This window comes from Anolis sagrei, chromosome 2 (assembly GCF_037176765.1).
Source record: "Anolis sagrei isolate rAnoSag1 chromosome 2, rAnoSag1.mat, whole genome shotgun sequence".
NCBI lineage: Eukaryota > Metazoa > Chordata > Lepidosauria > Squamata > Dactyloidae > Anolis > Anolis sagrei.
Window position 1 is genome coordinate 158,899,809 of NC_090022.1, and position 19,289 is coordinate 158,919,097.

Sequence of the window (19,289 nt, forward strand, 5' to 3'; positions counted from 1 at the left end):
GAACTTTCAGTTTTCAGTCTGCATTTTGTCAAGCTTGTGGGATGTTTGTCGATTGCTCCATCTCTTTGTACACTTCTAAAGAGATGATTGCACAAAGCACTGATTAGAAGAGAACTGGAAAAGAGGACAAAGTATTCTTTATGTGTTTTGACAGAGCTGATGTTTCCTTCAGAAATTCCCATGTTGCTTAAACCCCTCCCCATATGCTGATTAAACATTAAGCTCTTGCAAAAAGGGCTTGGTTCTCTAACAGACTTCTACAATAAATACTGGGGTTGCACTTGCCTCTGGTGCCTGGCCCTCCAGTTCACGATGGAGGGGTCCGTTTTCTACCTGGTGACTGCCCTCCTGGTCTGTTTCCCAACTTCTTCTTACAGCGAACTGTAAGTAATGATCAAATTAAGCATAAAATAAAGTAATGTCACTGCTCAAGACAGCCTTCTCCTCTGTTGCTCTTTCTCTAAGGTGGTATTTTGTGGACATCTGTCAAGTTTAGTACTTGCCCTCTTCTAGAGGTAGTTTGGGGCAGTTTCAAATGTAATGGGTTAAAATCCAAATCACATCCCTTCTCCCAGTGCTACTGTATTATGGTGATTAAAATATATTTAAAAGCTGAAATCATTTGAATATAGGGGTTGTTTTTTTTACACTATTTGTCACTTGAAGCAGGTCATTTAACTGCTGAATGGTGGGACTCTGAATTTCTGATAGTGCATCTAGACCAGTGTTTCTCAACTTTTCAGATGTCAAGACTCCTTAATATAGTTCCTTTTGTCGTGGTGAACCTCAACCATAAAATTATTTTTGTTGCTACTTCATAACTGTAATTTTACTACTCTTATGAATCGTAATGTAAATATCTGATGTACAGGATGGATTTTCATTCACTGGACTAAATTTGGCACAAATACCGGATACGCCCAAATCTAATACTGGTCGGAACTGATTTTGTCATTTGGCACACAGAACTCCCATGACCAACAGAAAATACTGGAAGGATTTGACATTTGGGAGTTGTAGTTGCTGGGATTTATAGTTCACCTACAATCAAAGAGCATTCTGAACGCCAACAACGATAGAATTGGGCCAAACTTCCCACACAGAATCCTCATGAACAACAGAAACTACTTTGTTTCCTGATGGTCTTTGGTGACCCCTCTAACACCCCCCTCGCAACCTCCCCAGGGGTCCTGAGCCCCAGGTTGAGAACTACTGATCTACACTGTCAAATGAATGTTGTTTGACACCACTTTAACTGCCATGTTTTATTTTATTTTATTTATCGTGTCATCAGCAACCATACCATTGTATTACATTTCTAACAGAACAAAACAAACAAACAGATAAAAAAACCCCCACAGATTTTGCAAACTTGGTAGTTGATTAAATGTCCTTTGACCAGTATCTGGCCACTTGGAGTGCCTCTGGTGTTGCTGCAAGAAAGTCCTCCATTGTGCATGTGGCTGGGCTCAGGTTGCTTTGCAGCAGGTGGTCAGTGGTTTGCTTTTCTCCACACCCGCATGTCGTGAATTCAACTTTGTAGCCCTATTTCTTAAGATTGGCTCTGCATCTCGTGGTGCCAGAGCGCAGTCTGTTCAGCGCCTTCATCATGGGAATTGTAGTTTTCAAGGTCTATAGCTTTATCCTCCAAAATCATTGCTGTCTCACCAAACTAAAAATTCCAGGATTCCACAGCATTAAGCCATGGCAGCAAAAGTGTCAAAAAGATGTACTCTGAAAGAGAGAATGTGATTTTTATAAAACAAAAGCCGTAACAACAAAAGCATGTAGAAACCATGGAAAAATATATGAACTCATCTGTATTTGACTATAGCTCTTGCTCCAGCTAACCTTTTATCCTTCTGAGATTGGCCACTTTTTAGATGGATTTTAAGAAAGACACTGAAGGGTGCATTAGTTAATGATATTGGTCCCCAGCATGTGGTTGACTTTTAAAATGGGTTTTCTGGACAGCTAATGATATCATTGTGAAAACTGGCATATTTATTTTGGTATGTGTGCAAGTGCAGTCCATTATTGTGATTTTCCCATATGTGTATGTGCAGCTAAATGTATGTGTAAGTGATCTAACACAAAGTTAGATATTTTAACTGTGATCATTAAGGATTACCAATGAATGTCAGCTCACATGGGATAAGTGGAAATGAAATGCCAGGGAATGTTCTTACTGCCACTGCATCCTATTTAGGAGTAACTGGGTCCTATTTCTGCACAATGCAAATGGATGGTTACAAATTTCAGGGTTCTTTTACGAGCGGAACAAGTTGTTTACAGGCTAAATTAAATATACCCTTCTCTAAAAATTGAATGTTACCATTAAGGGGAGTGAAAGTAAAACTGAACTGTAATCCAAGGGCTGCTTTAGAGGAAGTTTTAGAGAGAACTGAAAATGAATCCAAATTTAAAATCTTGTTGTGTGCAACCAAAATAACTTTGGCTGATGTAAAGGAATACAAGAGAGAGAATCAAGCAAAGAATAGCACAGGGCTGTCTAGTTGCTATTGTTAATTCTATAGCCAAAGGGTGGTCCTATGTCAAAGTTGAGTCAGATGAATTTCAATCCAGTATTGTGTGGATAGGTAATACGTCTGACTTGGCCACGGTGGTCCACGCTCTGGTTACATCCCGAATAGATTACTGCAACGCACTCTATGTGGCGTTGCCTTTGAAGACTGTTCGGAGACTTCAACTAGTCCAACGGGCAGCATCCAGATTACTCACCGGAGCGCCATACAGGGAGCATACCACCCTCCTGCTGCGTCAGCTCCACTGGTTGCTGGTCCACCTCTTAGCACAATTCAAAGTGTGGTCTTGGCCTATAAAACCCTATATGGCTCTGGCCCAGCTTATTTATCCAAACGTATCTGTCTCTACGTTCCACCTCGTAATTTAAGATAATACTGGGGAGGCCCTGCTCTCAGTCCCACCAGCGTCTCAAACGCATCTGGTGGGGACGAGGGGCAGGGCCTTCTCAGTGGTGACTCCCCACTTGTGGAATTCGCTCCCCAGTGAGATTACATCGGCGTCCTCCCTCTTTTAGGAAAAAACTAAAAACGTGGTTTTGGAGCCAGGCCTTTGGCTAGTGGGCACAACAGCACTTTAGGCTCTGAACTCGGACAATAGGATTGTTTGAAAATTGGAAACGGTTTTATGACCTGTGATCATGTGATCTGTTCTATGTGGTTATGTAATTTTAATTAATATCACTGTTTAATTGTTATGTAAGGGATTTTATATTGTTGTTTTATATTGTTGTTATTGATACTGTTGGCATTGAATAGTTGTCTGTGTTAGCCGCCCTGAGTCCCCCCTCGGGGGTGAGAAGGGCGGGGTAGAAATGGTCTAAATAAATAAATAAATAAATAAATACGTTCTTAGAATTTACTCAGAAATGATTCAGGAGGGTGACCTGAAACTTGACAGTGCAAAAGAGATAGGCTTGAGGATGATCTATATTACGAGGGAGAAAAAGAATGGCCAAACTGGAAAGTGCAGACAGATCCCACACATTTCATAGATTTATAGAAGTAGGTGTTGCTTGCAATGTAACAAGAACTATCTGCTGAAATTCCTCTTCTACACAAGTATTAAAGAAATGGGTGCTGGAAACAATACATTTCACTGATTAGGTATAATATCTCATAATACTTCAATCTTGTATTAGTGTAATAACATTTATTTTTATTTTAAATGCATTTTCCAGTCAATTTTAGATTTTGAAGCTTTGAAAATCTGTTGCCTGCGCACTGAGCATTATGAGGGAGTGATAAGGAGGAAATGGATAGAATGGGAATCCATGAGTTCTCAGGGAGAAAATGCATGGAAGGAAGACATGTCAAAATATGTATTTGAGAAGAGTGTGGTTTCTGACCAGATTAAAACAATAAAGCAAAATATTCTGCCAGTTGGCACCAAATTCTAGTACAGGCAGTACTAGAATAACATAGGTTCTGTCGGTTTGTTCTTAAGCTGAATTTGTATGTAAGTCAGAACAGTACATTTTAGGGACTTCTTCACACGGGGCTGTTTTGCTTTGTTTTGCAGCTTTTAATTGCAGCAAGGATGGGGCCTGCCTTCACTTTTGCCAGTGATTGTTGTGTGAAGAGGTCACAAACATAACTACAGCTATATATAAGTTTTGGATAGCACAGGGAAGAGCTAACACCACTGTGGTGTTTGTTTTGCTGTCTGTGCCCCTGTTCAGAATATTTCACTTCACTTTCTGTCCCCGTGAGATGAAGCACTTCCGTATTCCCCGCATTCTTCCCCGCTGGAATGCTTTGCTGGAGTCTTCTTTATGGCCTCATAAATCAGTTAATTTAGCCTCCCCACACTTTAACATGGTACCTTATTTTCCTACTTGACAGATGCAACTGTCTTTCGGGTTGCAAAGGTCGACAACAGGCTACACACAATTGGTTGGAAACCCACTCCAACCCGGGCTGGCTTCGAACTCATGACCTTTTTGGTCAGAGTGATCTTAATGCAGTTGACACTCAGCCAGCTGCACCACAATCCCAGTGCTTTTGACTTCCTGGTATCTTCCTGAGGCTTTATCCTTTTCTTTTCTTCTTCCTCTGTTAAGAAATCCTCCCTTAAATAACTGGAGGAAGTGTACACTTAAGTAACAACACTCTCTTTTGTAAAATAATATCCCTTCAGTGAATACATTGTAGTCAGTACCATGACATCTCTCAGTTGTGTTCAGTCTGATGCCTCTGTGTGTCTGTATGTGCCTTCAAGTAATTATCAATTTATGGAGACTCTGGGAATTTCATAGGGTTTTCTTAGGTAAAGAACATTCAGAGTGCTCTTACCAGCTATTTCCTCTGAAATACATCTACATCAGTGGTTCTCAACCTGGGGTCCCCAGATGTTTTTGGCCTACAACTCCCAGAAATCCCAGCCAGTTTACCAGCTGTTAGGATTTCTGGGAGTTGTAGGCCAAAAACATCTGGGGACCCCAGGTTGAGAACCACTGATCTACATCACCTACGACCTTGTCACGCATGCCACCGAAGGAGCCCTGGATCGCTTTGTCCTGCTGGCGGTCACGCTGGCGGGACCCGACTCCCCACATTTCGTTTCATTGTGGCTCCCCCCTTCCTCATCACAATGGGGGGGAAGCTCTTTTTAATCAACTCGACCCATCTTTCTTTATGGAAATACAGGGAGCCTGCCGTTGTCTGCCGTCACATTTTTTTGGCGGCATAGCACTCCAGCCACAGCGCTATCCCAGAAGTAGTTGGCTGGTGTGTGATGGGAGCCATCAAGCTCCTTGGTCAAAGTCCAAAAATTCTGTAAAGCCATGTAAAGTAAGGTACATGTGAAGATGCCCCTAGTATTAGTTAGTGATCTCCTATCCAAGTTCTAACCAGGATTGATCCTGCTTAGCTTCCAAGAACAGAAGAAGTGATTTTAAGATTATTTTTCCTTTTCACAATTTCATCCCTACATGCAAAGTATCAGTCTACCAGAAAGAATTAAAAATAATTATGAAAATAAAAAGGAGTCAAGGTATGTTAAACTCAGAGGCAGTGTTGAGAGGCTCCAAGACACATATTTAGTATTATTGTGAAGATAGATATATCTTTTCCCCCATATAAATGTCTTTAATTATGCAATTCCTTATTTTTTCTCAAACTGGGGTTTTAGTGTGTAGATAGTGTCAAAATCAGTGCTATCTTTTGGCTTGGCAAAACTAATTGTGAACATATTTCACAATTAGTTAATAAGATAGATAGCTTTTCTTCGACAGCTATTTATTCATAATATCTATGTCACTTTTTAATGGAAATGCCATTCCAAAAAGGCCCCATCAAGACATTAAAATATAAATACACTTCAAAATAAACAAAATCTCACACAAATAATAAAAGCTCACAACACTTCATGTAATAATTAAAATCATCCACATCCACACAAAATCAGCTATTCATGATTGTCAAAGCCCTTCATATGCATTATATCAAAACAGTCTGCAAGAGAACTGAGATCTTAGTTGCCAAAGGCAAAACAGCACCTTCCACTAAAGGTGCATCTCTACACTGTATAATTAACGTAGTTTGATGCCCCCTTTACCGCCATGACCCAATGCAATGAAAACCAGGGAGGTGTAGTTTGAAGAGGTATCAATCCTCTTGGTAAAGAAGGCAAAAGTCTTTGCAAAACTGCAACTCCCATGATTCTGTAGCCTTCAGCCATGGCAGTTCAAGTGTTGTCAGACTTCATCAATTCTGCAGGGTAGATGCACCTTAACTCAATGTGTGTAAAAGCCACTTGAGTTATTTGGTACTTGACACATGGCTTTGCTTCTTAGACTAGTGAACTTGGCAGAAATTTAAGAACGATGAATTTCCCTGTTGGCTTACATTTCAGTCTGTTTTGTTTTGTTTGAATTCCATGCCACTGTAATCCCTTGAGGGCATAGCTCCTCAGTTGTATTGCAGAAAAAAACAGTTGAAAGCTTCTTTTAGCAATCGGAGTTTACAAACAGGAATGTAATCTATCCGGTTCTGGTGTAAATGTAAGTACACATATACCAGGTCACGTTAGGATCACCAAACATTAGGGTTGTGTTTCATAGAATCATAGAATAACAGAATCAAAGAGTTGGAAGAGACCTCATGGGCCATCCAGTCCAACCCCCTGCCAAGAAACAGTAATATTGCATTCAAATCACCCCTGACAGATGGCCATCCAGCCTCTGTTTAAAAACTTCCAAAGAAGGAGCCTCCACCGCACTCCCGGGCAGAGAGTTCCACTGCTCTCGCAGTCAGGAAGTTCTTCCTCATGTTCAGATGGAATTTTCTTTCTTGTAGTTTGAAGCCATTGTTCCATGTCCTAGTCTCCAGGGAAGCAGAAAACAAGCTTGCTCCCTCCTACCTGTGGCTTCCTCTCACATATTTATACATGGCTATCATATTTCCTCTCAGCCTTCTCTTCTGCAGGCTAAACATGCCCAGCTCCTTAAGCTGCTCCTCATAGGGCTTGTTCTCCAGACCCTTGATCTTTCTGGACACATTCCAGCTTGTCAATATCTCTCTTGAATTGTGGTGCCCAGAATTGGACACAATATTCCAGGTGTGGTCTAACCAAAACAGAATAGAAGGGTAGCATTACTTATTATTTATACCACTTGGGGCTCTTGAAAATTTCAGTTCAACATTAGGAAAGCGGCACTATTCCCACCCATGACCCAGAAGAGAGAGAGAGAGAGGAGAGATTACTGTTAGTTTGACAGAAGGAAAGCAGCAAAATATCTAGGAACTTAAGAGAAAGCAGATGGAAGTGACAAGCAGTTCAGTTTGAATTTCTTTATGTAGATTTAACACTACATTTGAATGATTTGTTCCATGACTTTTCTAACAATGCAGCATTGCGATGTACCGTCTTTGAATTACTACATTTTCCTCCTTTGTAGCTACACCATGCTTGTCCCTGATGTCATGTGGCTCGAGAGTGAAGAGCAGATTGTGGTGGAGGCTCATGGGCTCAATGTTGCCACAGACGTGACCATCTCTGTCCATGATTTCCCACAGAAGAGGAACACCTTGTACCTGATCAGAGCTAACATGAACCCAGACAATGGCATGATGGTGACGCCTCTCATAAAGGTGAGTATGGGGTGATAGTTATAGGGGGTGCCACTCTGTGCATGCAGAAAAGCATGCTACATTCTGGTATACAGTACCTTTATCTGAGGCCAAGTGCCCTGAGTTGTCTCTTGGCTGTCTTCACAACATTCTACTACTTCCAATGAATATCGCAAGTTATGAATCAGCCCGAGCTCTTCGATCTTCAGGGGAGGCTCTCCTCTCACCCCTTATGCTGTCGCACGCTGGGCCTGTGCATAAGACTGTAGACAGGACATAAATTCTGTGTGCCCAACAGGACACCGGGGCTGCCTCAGATTAAAGGCCCTTGGATTTCCTTAAAACAGAGTCTTTAGATTGCTTAAAGGTTCAACAAAGTTCTTTATTAATGAAAACAAACAGGTACTTTAAGGCTTTTTTAACAGTCTACTGGCTCTCTCTCAATCTTGTCCACTGGGAACAGGCACTATCTTCATAAACTGTAATTTAACTAATGGGGAAATCCTTAACTTCTAATCTGAGCAGTCTGTCTTTGCCTCTGTTAGCGTGGAGCCCCTGCACCCGGTACCAACTGCTTCTGGCTTCCACGAGTGACCCTTAACAAGCAGAGCTTTGTAGACTTCCAGGGGAAAAGAACTCAGGTTTCCGTGATGGCTGACTGAAGTCCTTCAGCAAAGGGGATGTAGGGCTGTATAACCCCAGCCAAGCTGTGGGCTGTATATCTCCCCGGCCAAGCCGTAGAAGACGAAGCTTTCTACAGGAGCTCTTGGTTTTATGTCCTGTGTGAAAGGCTTCTCTGTGTGGACTGAACTCAAAATGGCTCCTATTCCCTCTAAAACCTAAAAAGGGGGCGAGACCAGGGAACCTAACTATAATTGACAGATGGCTTGTCCTATGATTGCAGCCAAAAGAAGCCACCTATCTGAAGAGTCCCTGAAACTTAACACTACAACAAACAATCAATGCAAAGCAAACAAAATTGGAGCTCCTGGTACAGTTGTACCTGCACACCCCTGCCATTATCACAGCACCCGCCTTGTGGGAACAAGGGAGAGAGTTTTCTCCTCTGTGGCCCCCCCAACTCTGGAACTCATTGCCCTGTGAGATTAGGCAAGTCCCCACCTTAAAAACCTTCAAGAAGGACCTCAAAACCTGGCTTTTCCGTTGCGCTTTCAGAGAGTAGCCATACAACTATACACTGTTGCACCCCCTCTATGTTTTTGTTCCTATAGTACACTTCCCCCTGCTTGTATGAAGGCCTGTTTTTTACGACCCAATTTTTTTATGAGCTTCTCCCTCACAAATAATCTGCTCCATTCCTATCTCATCGTGAGTTTTTAGTATCTTATCTTGCACATGCGGCCTCTTATTGTCATTGTGATTGTGAATTATTTTGTATTGTATTTTATATTGCTTACTGCACTCATATGTTTTATGTATTTTACTGTGTTTTTGTTTTGTGCTTTGGTTTTTATCCTTGCTGAATATCCTGTTGGGCCTCATGTAAGCTGCCCCAAGTCCCCGTTGGGGAGATGGTGGCAGGGTATAAATAAAGATTATATTATATTATTATTATTATTATTATTATTATTATTATCTATGTGCCCATTTGTGTGCTCAGGCCCTCAGGTTCATTTTTTCACATAGTTTCAGTGAATTGCTACTCTCTGTGGTAGCTCTGCTATCTGCTTTTTTTCCTATCACACCTTGATTCCCTTATTCCTTGCTGAATGAACTCTTTTTTTCAAATTTAGGTAGGCTGTAGAAAGGGTATAGGGCACTGATTTGGGTATCTCTTCTTTTCTATACTAAGACTGATTGAAGATAGGACTTGATTATTATTATTATTGACTTATTATTATTATTATTATTATTATTATTATTATCCTGGTTATCTATGCTGTATAACTAATGCAGTTTGACACCACTTTAACTGCCAGGGATCAATGCTATGCAAGTGGTAGTAAATCAAGATTTCTTTTGCCTTTTCTGCCAAATAGTCCTGGTGCCTTTCCAAACTACAATTTCCAGGATTCCATAATATTGAGTCATGACAGTTAAAGCAATGTCAAGCTGCATTCATTACAGATGCTTTAAGCAAAATGAGTGAATGCTCTGGAGTTTGCTTGTAGTTCTGAAGCATCCCAGCAGCTTCTGGGATAGGCTGATCAGATCTGGTTAAGGACTTCATCACACACAATGAAGTCAGTGTTTCTAGCCACTTAAATATTGGCAACCCGTGTAGCCCATCACATGACACAAGCTTCAACTGTGGATTACAGGTATTTCACCATTTCTAAAGTTTGGGGAGCCCCTGGTGGCACAGTGGGTTAAAGCACTGAGCTGCTGAGCTTGTTGATCGAAAGGTCGCAGGTTTGATTCCGGGGAGCGGCATGAGCTTCCGCTGTCAGCCCTAGCTTCTGCCAACCTAGCAGTTCGAAAACATGCAAATGTGAGTAGATCAATAGGTGCCGCTCCGGCGGGAAGGTAACGGCGCTCCATGCAGTCATGCCGGCCACATGACCTTGGAGGTGTCTACGGACAACGCTGGCTCTTCGGCTTAGAAATGGAGATGAGCACCACACCCCAGAGTCAGACACGACTGGACTTAATGTCAGGGGACTACCTTTACCTTTACCTTTAAAGTTTGGGGTTTTCCCACAATTTCTAAGTAAATTGGCAATCGACATCTTTTTCAATTTGTCATGTAGAGACGTATAAAAACACTCAATTTAACATGTCATTGGAATCCCCCCCTTGCCCATTTGTAAATAAAACAATGACATGGAGGGAGCAATCGAGATGGGTAGCATTGTTTCTGTTTTTCTGCCATCACCGTTTTGGAACCGAGGAGAAAGGAACGTTAATAGATCTCTTTTCAAACACAAAATAAATAGATTTCGCTTTTTAATTAAGAGATATCTGTGCTTATACAGTAAATGAAATATGCCCTATTCTTCAGGGGATTATTATGTCATCTTCACCTGTTTCCTGTGTAATGGCAAATCAAACAGACAAATCTTAAAGAAAGCAAAGAAAAGGATTAGGTGTGATGGGGGTACGGAAATCTTTCATTTAATTCCAAAATGGGGCGTGGTGAAGCTTAAGGGTAAACCAACGATCTCAAATGTTTTACTTATCCCGTGGAATGAAGTCCCAAGATGCTTCTGTCCAATTCTGGGCACCACAATCGAAGAGAGATATTGACAAGCTGGAATGTGTCCAGAGGAGGGTGACTAAAATGATCAAGGGCCTGGAGAACAAGCCCCATGAGGAGCGGCTTAAGGAGCTGGGCATGTTTAGCCTGAAGAAGAGAAGGCTGAGAGGAGATATGATAGCCATGTATAAATATGTGAGAGGAAGCCACAGGGAGGAGGGAGCAAGCTTGTTTTCTGCTTCCTTGGAGACTAGGACGCGGAACAGTGGCTTCAAACTACAAGAGAGGAGATTCCATCTGAACATGAGGAAGAACTTCCTGACTGTGAGAGCCATTCAGCAGTGGAACTCTCTGCCCCGGAGTGTGGTGGAGGCTCCTTCCTTGGAAGCTTTTAAACAGAGGCTGGATGGCCATCTGTAAGGGGTGATTTGAATGCAGTATTCCTGCTTCTTGGCAGGGGGTTGGACTGGATGGCCCATGAGGTCTTTTCCAACTCTTTGATTCTATGATTCTATGACTGGTATGCTGTTCACACAGGATACTTCCACTAATGTCCTTTCCCCTGTTGCTCTCATCACAGTCACTGCTCCCAGTCAGCCATGAGCTCTGTGCAAGCTCCTGACTGTTGTGGTCAGCCCATTCTGATATCAGCAGTGGAGCTGTGTGACAAGGAAGGTTTTGAGAAGGTTATGGACCTCTACTCATGTTCACACAATGGTCAGGAGTTTGTGCAGATCTCTGTGTGTGACTGGAACGGATACTGGTGACACAGAAGAATCATAGAATCAAAGAGTTGGAAGAGACCTCATGGGCCATCCAATCCAACCCTCTGCCAAGAAGCAGGAATATTGCATTCAAATCACCCCTGACAGATGGCCATCCAGCCTCTGTTTAAAAGATGAGAAGATGAGGAGACAGTCATGGAATCTGGGTTGTTGTAGGTTTTTTTGGGCTATATGGCCATGTTCTAGAGGCATTCTCTCCTTGGCCATATAGCCCGAAAAAATCTACAACAACCAAGTGATTCTGGACATGAAAGTATTTGACAATACATATTCATGGAGTCAATGAGGTCCCAGCCCAATTGGACCACAGTAGATTCAACTGAGTGTGTGTGGCTGCTTCCAGAGCCATTTGGGAGAATTTAGGATCTGGACTAGACACAGATTTACTGAACAGTGTGGATTCATCCTGAGAATCCATCGCTTCATTAAAGTGTACAGTAGGACATGTATAGCACCATTTTTTTGAGAATTGTTGAAATATAGTTTGGTGGGGAAGGAAAGAAGAAATCACTTATGCAGCGAAGCTCAGTTATAGGAAAGGAAAATATAATTACAGCATGATTTTTAGCTATGGATTCAGTATTTATGGTTTCATTTTCTATGTTCCACAAAACAGTCCTCCCTGGAAGTTTTCAATATAATATAATATAATATAATATAATATAATATAATATAATATAATTAATATAATATAATATGGAGCTCCCGGTGGTGCAGTGGGTTAAAGCGCTGAGCTGCTGAGTTTGTTGACTGAAAGATCGAAGGTTCAAATCCAAGGAGCGGTGTGAGTTTCCGCTGTCAGCCCCAGCTTTTGCCAACCTAGCAGTTCAAAAACATGCAAATGTGAGTAGATCAATAGGTACTGCTTTGGCGGGAAGGTAACAGGGCTCCATGCAGTCATGCCGGCCACATGACCTTGGGGGTGTCTATGGACAAAGTCGGCTCTTTGGCTAAGAAATGGAGATGAGCACCAACCTCCAGAGTCGGACACAACTGGACTTAATGTCCAGAGAAAACCTTTACCTTTACCTAATATAATATAGTATAATTCATCTAGTTCCAAATGGGCTTTCACATTTTTTGGCAAAGTGCTGGCATTTCTCCACACAACACAAATTATATCACTCCTAGGAGAGGAGGCAGCAACAGGGCAGTTATACTAGCAGCTCTGGGACTAGTATACTTTCCTAGCCATTGCACTTTCTATTAACTCTTTGTTGAATACCTCAAGTTGAAACAATTTAATGTGGATTTTATGAAAGTTGGCATACATAGTACATGTAGGTGTATTGAAATAAATGTGTATAAGGAATGAGAAGCTCAATTACTACACATCTCATTATTCTTCTACAAACGCAACCCATGGCACAAAGGCTGGACTGTATTTGAATTGAAACAGAGGAACAACGGGGGGGGGGGGGGGGGTTGTTGAGGTGAAGACACAACATCCTGCATTGCCTCACGGTAGATATAGGGTTAGTTGTTGAGGATGGTAATTTTCATCACTCAAATGATGAGTACATAACTTATGAGGCAATGTTTATGCTGCTAAAAAAAAACCTAGAAATAATTCATTTTCTGGTTCCTATTTTTCCCCCCAAACAGGTTCCTGCAAAAGACCTAAACAAGGACCCCAAGAAAAACACCTATGTCTTAATCCAGGCTACATGTCCTCAATTCACTCTTGAGAAGGTGGTTTTGGTCTCCTTCCAAAGTGGCTATATCTTCACCCAGACAGACAAAACCATCTACACACCTGGGTCCCCAGGTAAAACCTGCTGGTTCCATCTGAAAACTTAAGTGGGATGGCAGTGGGAATGTGGAAAGGATAACTTCACTGGGATTTGCCCTTGTTTTAATACTAGATCTTTACAAACTGTATGAAGCCCCTGAATAAGCAAATAAATAAATTAAAAAATAAAATCCAAAGTAAGTCAAAATCAATAAATAGTTCAATGTTTGGACTGAGTTTGTGATTTATTTAAGCTCAAAACAATCAATTCATGATACCTATCCTAATTTTTTGATTGTGTGGACACTGTTGCAGTGTCTGCAACAGATAGCCACAGAGCTGCACATGTCAAGCTTTTCCATTGGCGTATGATGGTGTGGGAATTCTTGGCGTGGTAGTCCAACAAAGTAAAATTTCCAAGGGAACAGGAAATATTAATTTATTCTCTAGGATGCCAATATGTGGCTTGGTTACAAATAAATAATACCTCCTTCGTCTCTTTTTTCTTCTTCTTCACAGTGCGCTATCGTGTTTTCTCTATGGGTCATGGCCTGGAACGTTTGGACAAAAATGTGATTGTTGAATTTGAGGTGAGAGTCTTATGTACAAGTATGTGGTGTGGCCAATGATTTTTCCTTAGAAATTCACTTAAAATATCACAAGGATAGAAGAATCGCTCAATTACTATATATACTCGAATATAAGCTGACCCGAATATAAGTTAAGGAGCTAATTTTATCACAAAAAAACTGGGAAAACGTATTGACTTGAATATAAGCCAAGGATGGGAAATGCAGATGCTACTGGTAGATTTCAAAATAAAAATAGATACCAATAAAATTACATTAATTGAGGCATGAGTAGATTAAATATTTACATCAAACTGTAATTTAAGAAATGTAATAATAATAATATTAATAGAGTAAAATAATGGAAATTTAATAATACCAGTAATAATATCATAAAATAATAAATGTAATAACAATAATAAATATTATAAAATAATAAATGTAATAATAATAATAATAAAATTATAAATTTAATAAAAATAATAATAGAGGAAAATAATAAATAACCTTGACTTGAGTATAAGCTGAGGGGGACTTTGTAAACCAACTCCAAAACCAAAGGACATTGCCCACCAAACCCTTCCAGTATTTTCTGTTGGTCATGGGAGAGCTGTGTGCCAAGTTTGGTTCAATTCCATCATTGGTGGGGTTCAGAATGCTCTTTGATGCAGGTGAACTATAAATCCCAGCAACAACAACTCCCAAATGACAAAATCATTTTTTCTTTGAGTGAAGGACATACATTGGGTTGTTAAGTGTTTTGTGTCCAAATTTGGTGTCAATACGTCCAGTGTTTTTTGAGTTCTGTTAATCCCACAAACCAACATTACCTTTTTATTTATATAGATATAATATATATTTTCAGGGATCTTATATTCTTTGAACATTCTCATAAACACGTTTTTTCCTCCTAGACACCAGAAGGCGTTATTGTCAGCCAGAATACCTTCAATCCCGCAGCACCTGGCACCCAGTCTTTCAATCTACCTGAGACTGTCAGGTAATAGCTCTTTGCTAAATGAGTTGGGAAATTAGTTAGTAAAAAAAAGCTTATTAGTATATAACTTTATTCCTGGGATACAGTTTTTGATTTCACATTGAACTATGAATTCTCTGAGCTATTTCCCACATACTTTATTGTACATTTCTCCATTGCACTGCATTCCATACTGTTTTCTAAAGAACTTAGGGTGCTACGTAGCAAGTGTTATTTCATTTTGTGAGATTGATGGAATTTCAACAAAACTACCCATGAGTATGACAGGCAAATGAGTAAGGGAGAAGCTAGATTTCAGCCTTCCAAGCCATGAAACTTGGAAGTCAACCATTCTGTTTCAAACTTTTCCTTTTGCAGACAAGGTCCAAAGATAATCAAAATCAGCATGTTCAGTGTGACCCAATACATGCTAAGAAGGTGACACATGTTTGCCATTTCACACTTGTCATAAATTGATAAAGCAGAAGCAGTGACATATCCTTCCATTTCCCTTCTCTAGTTTGGGAACCTGGAATGCTGTGACTAAATATCAAGATTCCCCGCAGGAGTCCTTCAGAACACCATTTGAAGTCAAAGAATATGGTAGGAAGAACAACCTTTCTTATTTAGTCTTCCTGTTTGAGCCATGGCTTCACCTTTTCTTCAGTCCACTGATTTATTCAAGATTTATTTTGTTCTTTTTCACTACTATTGCTCGTTTAGCTTGATTTATTTAAAATGTTTAAAAGTCACAACCCTCTCAAGGTGGATTATGTAACAGTCCCGTGTTATCAAGGAGGCAAATGGCCGTTGAAGCAGGACACCATATACATCCCATTGCTCGTCTGCTTCCTTTCTGCTTCCCATCCCCTACTATTGAAATTTTAAAACCATCTAAAGATCTATCTCTTCCAGCAAGCCTATCCAGACATGAATTTTAAACTCATGTCCTTTATTTATTCTCTTTTGTGTATTTTGATATATATTTTACAGAAATATGATTATATATATATATACACACACACACACACACACACACACACACTTGTGGCCCACTGGTGGTCATGGGGGTTCTGTGTGGGAGGTTTGGCCGAATTCTATCGTTGGTGGGGTTCAGAATGCTCTGTGATTGTAGGTGAACTATAAATCCCAGCAACTACAACTCCAAAATGTCAAGATTCTATTTCCCCCAATCTCCACCAGTGTTCACATTTGGGCATATTGAGTATTCTTGTAGAGTTTGGTCCAGATCCATCATTGTTTGAGTCCACAGTGGATGTAGGTGAACTACAACTCCAAAATCAAAGGACACTGCCCACCAAACCCTTCCAGTATTTTCTGTTGGTCTTGGGAGAAGTGTGTGCCAGGTTTGGTTCAATTCCATCGTTGGTGGGGTTCAGAATGCTCTTTGATTGTAGGTGAACTAAACATCCCAATAACTACAACTCCTAAATGACAAAAGCATTTTTTTTGAGTGAAGGACATACATTGGGTTGTTAGGTGTATTGTGTCCAAATTTGGTGTCAATTCGTCCAGTGGTTTTAGAGTTCTGTTAATCCCACAAACGAACATTACATTTTTATTTATATAGATATATATAAATGCTCTGTGCATAATGAGTACCTTAAAAACAAAAGAACCAATGAACGAAATCACACCAAATTTGGAAACAAAACGTCTCACTACACAAGAAGTGACCATCACTCAAAAAATTATGGTTTTATCATTTCGGAGTTGTAGTTGCTGGGATTTATAGTTCACCTATAATCAAAGAGCATTCTGAACTCCACCAATGATGGAATTGAACCAAACTTGGCACACAGGCCTTCCATGACCAACAGAAAATACTACCAGTGTTTGACCTTGAGTTTTATAATTATGATGCAAAGACAGCTGGCAACCATTAGATGCCAATCAAACAATTATAATAGCATTTAAAATTAAAACAATCAGGTAAAAACATCAATTATAGGCATCCATTTAAAACATCCATATAGCAACATCTCATTTGCTTTTATGACTGTTTGCCTTCTCTTATTCTGTCTGGATTTTTTTTTCAGTATTGCCAAGTTTTGAAGTTGACATTGAACCATCAGAAAAGTTTTATTATGTTGATACCGACAGAAATTTCAATGTGGCTATCACTGCAAGGTAGGTGTATGTGCAGCTATAGGAATTATTATTATTATTATATTTATTTATACCACGCTTTATCTCCCCCCTTTTTTTTGGTCATGTCAGGAGTGACTTGAGAAACTGCAAGTCGCTTCTGGTGTGAGAGAATTGGCCGTCTGTAAGGATATTGCCCAGGGGACGCCCGGATGATTTTGATGTTTTTATCATCCTTGTGGGAGGCTTCTCTCATGTCCCCGCATGAGGAGCTGGAGTTGACAGAGGGAGCTCATCCACCTCTCCTCGCATTCGAACCTGTGACCTGTCTTCAGTCCTGCCGGCACAGGGGTTTAACCCACTGTGCCACCAGGGGCTCTTTTATCTCCCCTGAAGAGGGCTAAAAGCATCTTAACATAAAAGCATCAGCATAGCCATGTACAATGAACAAATATACAAACATTAAAACAGGAATAAATATGTATCATATTTTAAAATTTCCAGTAAAAATTGTTAAAACAAATTCAAAGTTAAAAACCACAAATATGAAGAAAGTAACAAATTTTAGGGGCACCAACAAATTTTAGATTTTTTAAAATAATTATTTTTATTTTATTTTATTTAAGTAAACATGCATTTGCAAGTGTTTGTTGCATACAGTGCAATACTTTCTATCTATTAATGTTATATAATCATTTAAAAAACCTCTAAAATTACAACAGCAAAACAACAGAGAGGGAACAATCAGTGACATCTAATCACCTCTCAACAAAAGATTGCCCCAGGCACCAACAAGCCATACCAAACAACTGCCAGGCCATCAAATGCTAATCAAGGTGGTCAGTTGAAACATTCACACCTAGCTCCAACAGACAAGAGTTCTTTGTCCCACCCTGGTCATTCCATAGATATATAAACCCATTTTTCTAGTTCCAACACATCTCACTACCTCTTATGTTGCTTGCCATAGATGCAGGTGAAATGTCAGGAGAGAATACCTCTAGAACATGGCCATATAGCCTGAAAAAAACCTACAACAACCCAGTGATTCCGGCCATGAAAGCCTTCGACAATACACTAGTGTTGTATTTTAATCTGCATTTTCTCAGTGGATTTTAACTAGTATTTTAACTCTGTGTATCTTTTTGTATGGCTTTTAATAGTGTTTTATTTTTTATTTTAATGATGTTGTATCCCACCTCGAGCTACAAGGAGAGGCGGGTAATAAATTCATTATTATTCTTATCATCATTATCATGCAGTGAAGTCCTGTGACAAAGCTTTTTATTTTGTCCTTCTGCAAGAAATATAAGGGTCTAATTGATACAGGATATAATGCAGACTGTAATCCCAGTAAACTGAAGGAACATCTTTAGAAATATTAGCTATTATTGGGTTGTTGTAGGCTTTTCGGGCTGTATGGCCACATTCTAGAAGCATTCTCTCCTGACATTTCTCCTGCATCTGTAGCAAGCAGGCTCAGAGGTTGTGAGAGGATGCTTGCCACAGATGCAGGTGAAATGTCAGGAGAGAATGCTTCTAGAGCATGGCCATACAGCCCGAAAAACCAACAATAACCCAGTGATTCCGGCCATGAAAGCCTTCGACAATACATTAGCTATTATAGAATCATAGAATCAAAGAGTTGGAAGAGAGCTCATGGGCCATCCCGTCCAACCCCCTGCCAAGAAGCAAGAATATTGCATTCAAATCACCCCTGACAGATGGCCATCCAGCCTCTGTTTATTATTTATTTATTTATTTATTTATTTATTTATTTATTTAGAGCTTTTATAACCCGGTCTTCTCGGCCTCCGAAGAGGGACTCAGGCCAGTTCACAACAAGAGATTCATAAACAATAGTATAAAAACATCACACCTCATAATACACTAATCCATAAAATGCATTAAAATACAAACATATAATTACATAAGGCCAAGTCGTCAGAATGAAATCACAATTCATCACCATCCATCCATCCGTGTGGTCAAGAGTTATTGACTCACTCATCAAATGCTATATTCCAAATCCAAGATTTCACCAGCTTTCTAAAAGTCAGGAGAGAAGGGGCAGTTCTAATCTCCAGTGGGAGAGAGTTCCAGAGCCGAGGGGCCACCAACGAGAAGGCCCTGTCCCTCGTCCCCACCAGACGCACTTGCGAAGGTAGTGGGACCGAGAGCAGGGCCCCTATTGAAAAGAACTGTCCCTGTCTGTGTGAACATATCCATTTTGTTCTTCCAGATGAAGATTTGAGATATATTATTTACAAAGTGGTAGCTAGTAGCTTCTGTTTTGGTGGAGGAGATAGTAAATAAGCTCCAGGGGTTCACCTGAATGTTAATGG

General features: G+C 40.3%; 1 protein-coding gene across 1 annotated transcript in view; it reads left to right on the forward strand.

The window, feature by feature from the left end:
• Positions 1–258: 258 nt before the first annotated feature.
• C3 (complement C3) overlaps positions 259–19,289 on the forward strand; it is a 76,002-nt gene continuing 56,971 nt past the window's right edge. Inside the window, exons 1-7 of the mRNA XM_067463984.1 lie at positions 259–383; positions 7,445–7,637; positions 13,164–13,326; positions 13,810–13,880; positions 14,774–14,859; positions 15,356–15,438; positions 16,896–16,986. Coding sequence (XP_067320085.1) covers positions 313–383; positions 7,445–7,637; positions 13,164–13,326; positions 13,810–13,880; positions 14,774–14,859; positions 15,356–15,438; positions 16,896–16,986 — 758 coding nt within the window. The 5' untranslated portion in view covers positions 259–312. The remainder of the gene's footprint in view (positions 384–7,444; positions 7,638–13,163; positions 13,327–13,809; positions 13,881–14,773; positions 14,860–15,355; positions 15,439–16,895; positions 16,987–19,289) is intronic.